Genomic DNA, 2,724 nt, shown 5'->3' with positions numbered 1-2,724 from the left:
TTGCAAGTTTACCAGCTATGCAAGCTTGAGAAATTACTTAGCCTCTCTAAATCAAAGTTTTCTCATTTGAGAAAATGAGAAAATTTAGTATAACACCTAGAAGACTTCCTAGGATTCATTAATATTTGGTGGTATGATTTTGATGGTGGTGGCAACAATTGAATTAAGGAACCATTTAGAAGATCTTGGGTAGGAATAAATAGAGAGTAAAAGTAAAATTAGAGAGAAAGAGAAAGAAGAGAAGGGAGAAACCTAGTTGAGGAAGATATTTTGTGTTATTCCTCGGTGACTTTCAAGTTCATCTCCATTTGTCTTCTATTTACCAAATGGCATATTATGAGAATTGGTTTGGGAAATATGTTCTCTACAGAGAAAATTAAATCAAATGTCTCTCTTAAAGTCATTGATGAAAATTTTATATTTATTTTATATTTTAATGCAGATAGGTAATGTTCATCAGAGGGTCAGAGAGAGAGAAAGCTTACCCTAGGTGGAAAAAAAAACTTGAACTTAGCAAGGCTGGAACAGAGTCAAACATGAAATACATAAAAGTAAAAAGGGAAGAGAAAAGATGAGTGGATACACTTCATCAGTCATATTGAGAAACATTTGCTCTCAATCAATGTGTGTGTAAATCTTTACAGGACTTTCTGCCTATATTTATATCTCAGTTTTCAACTTGAGACAGAATAATGACATTTGCAACCAAACAGTCTTCTTTGTGTTTTCTGCATGGTGGCCTTCACCTCCTTGTTACTTAGATTGTCAATTTCCTGTTTAGCATGGAGATGGCTGTGATGTAGCACATGGAAGCCACATTCTTCTGAGCCAGTGATCTGACCTTGGATGGTTTTAAGTACATGAATGCAGCAGATCCATAGAACAATTCCATTGCTGCAAGGTGGTAATAACATTTTCTGTGTCAAAACTTAGTGGCGTCGAGTCGATTCCGACTCATAGCGACCCTATAGGACAAAGTAGAACTGCCCCATAGGGTTTCCAAGGAGCACCTGGCAGATTCGAACTGCCGACCCTTTGGTTAGCAGCCGTAGCAATTACCCACTATGCCACCAGAGTTTCCATTTTATGTATAGAAGGTATTAAACAATGAATGACTCTCAAACTCAATGCTTAAAGTTTAAAACTTATGTTAAATTACAAATAAGTTAGTAAATGTTTAACAAAGGGCTCAGGATAGAGAGAATAGACTGCAAATAAAAGAAAATATGAACTTGAAAATAGCTAGCTGTAAACAGTAAGTCATGAGAGAGGGTGGGGAAGAAGAGAGGAGAATGAGGGAAGACATTCACCAACCATGTAGGGGGTTGGTGTACCTCGTCCATGGTTGGACTTTTCTCTGGGGTTTGTAACAACTTACTCTTAAAATTGAGAGTGATAACTTTTGTATTAAGACAGTTTTCTTCTCAGTGTTTTCTGCATGGCATCCTTCACCTCCTTGTTCCTCAGACTATAAATAAGGGGGTTCAACATGGGGATCACTGTGGTGTAGAACACAGAGGCCACATTTTCCTGGCCCAAGGAACTGGCTCTGGAAGGCTTTAGATACATGAATGCAGTAGATCCATAGAAGAGTCCCACTGCTGTAAGATGGGAACTGCAGGTGCTGAAGGCTTTGGACCTGCCCTCTGTATTCCTGATGTGGAGGATGCTGGAGAGGATGAAGGCATAGGAGACAAGGACTGTTGAACTGGTGACTGTGATGTTGAATCCAGCCAAAAAGAAAACTGTCAGCTCAATGTCATAGGTGTTAAAGCAGGAGAGCTTCATGAGGGGGAGGATATCACAGAAGTAATGACTGATGAGGCTCTCACAGTAGGACAGTTTTAACATGAGGACAGTCTGTATCGTTGAGCCAATGAGCCCCATGATGTAGACCACAGCCACTAGCATGGAGCAGATTTGATGTGACATAATGATGTTATAAAGCAAAGGGCTGCAGATGGCAACATAGCGGTCGTAGGCCATCACTGTTAGCATGTAACACTCAACAATGACAAAAACAAGGAAAAAGTAGAGTTGTGACATGCACCCTGCATAAGATATTCTGTTCTTCTCTGACACAAAGTTCACCAGCATTTTAGGAGTAATCACAGAGGAGTAGCACATATCTACAAATGACAAATTGCTGAGGAAGTAGTACATAGGGGTGTGAAGCTGGGAATTCAGACAAATAAGCATGATCATGCCCAGGTTCCCCACCATGGTGACCATGTAGATCCCTAGAAAGAGGAAGAAGAGAGGGAGCTGGAGCTCTGGCCGATTTGTTAATCCTCCTAGAATGAATTCTGTCACAGTAGAGTGATTTTCTGCAACCATTCTCCTGGGGTTGGAAGCCTGTGGGGCTGGGAGAGAAAAGCCCCGTGAAAGGTTGTAATTCTCCTTGATGAAGCTGGTTTGGGCATTTGTCTCAAGCTTGGAGATCCTGGACTGTTTCTATGATTGTTGGACAAATGCAGATAACACTACATTGGCCAATTAAACATTTTTCATGTGTACAATTCAGTGAGAATTATTTCATCAATCATGTTGTGCAACAAACACCAATATCATTACCAAATTTTTCATCACCACAAACAGAAACTCAGTGTGTTTAAATAATGCTTCAGCTTTTCTGTCTGTCTTCTGTCTCAGGTTACTACTACTAAACTCTGATCTCTATACATTTGCCTATTCTAGGTATATTTTCTGAGTGAGCTCATTTAA

At 39.8% G+C, this 2,724-nt stretch overlaps 1 protein-coding gene across 1 annotated transcript; it reads right to left on the bottom strand.

Moving 5' to 3' along the window:
• Positions 1-1,407: 1,407 nt before the first annotated feature.
• On the bottom strand, positions 1,408-2,337 carry LOC126060123 (olfactory receptor 151-like). Its single transcript, XM_049856203.1, has one exon. The coding sequence runs from the start codon at positions 2,335-2,337 to the stop codon at positions 1,408-1,410; it is 930 nt and encodes a 309-aa protein (XP_049712160.1).
• Positions 2,338-2,724: the final 387 nt, after the last annotated feature.

Source organism: Elephas maximus, chromosome 17 (assembly GCF_024166365.1).
Source record: "Elephas maximus indicus isolate mEleMax1 chromosome 17, mEleMax1 primary haplotype, whole genome shotgun sequence".
Taxonomy (NCBI): domain Eukaryota; kingdom Metazoa; phylum Chordata; class Mammalia; order Proboscidea; family Elephantidae; genus Elephas; species Elephas maximus.
Note: the sequence above shows the minus strand (reverse complement) of the source record. Positions and strands in the feature narration are given on the sequence as shown.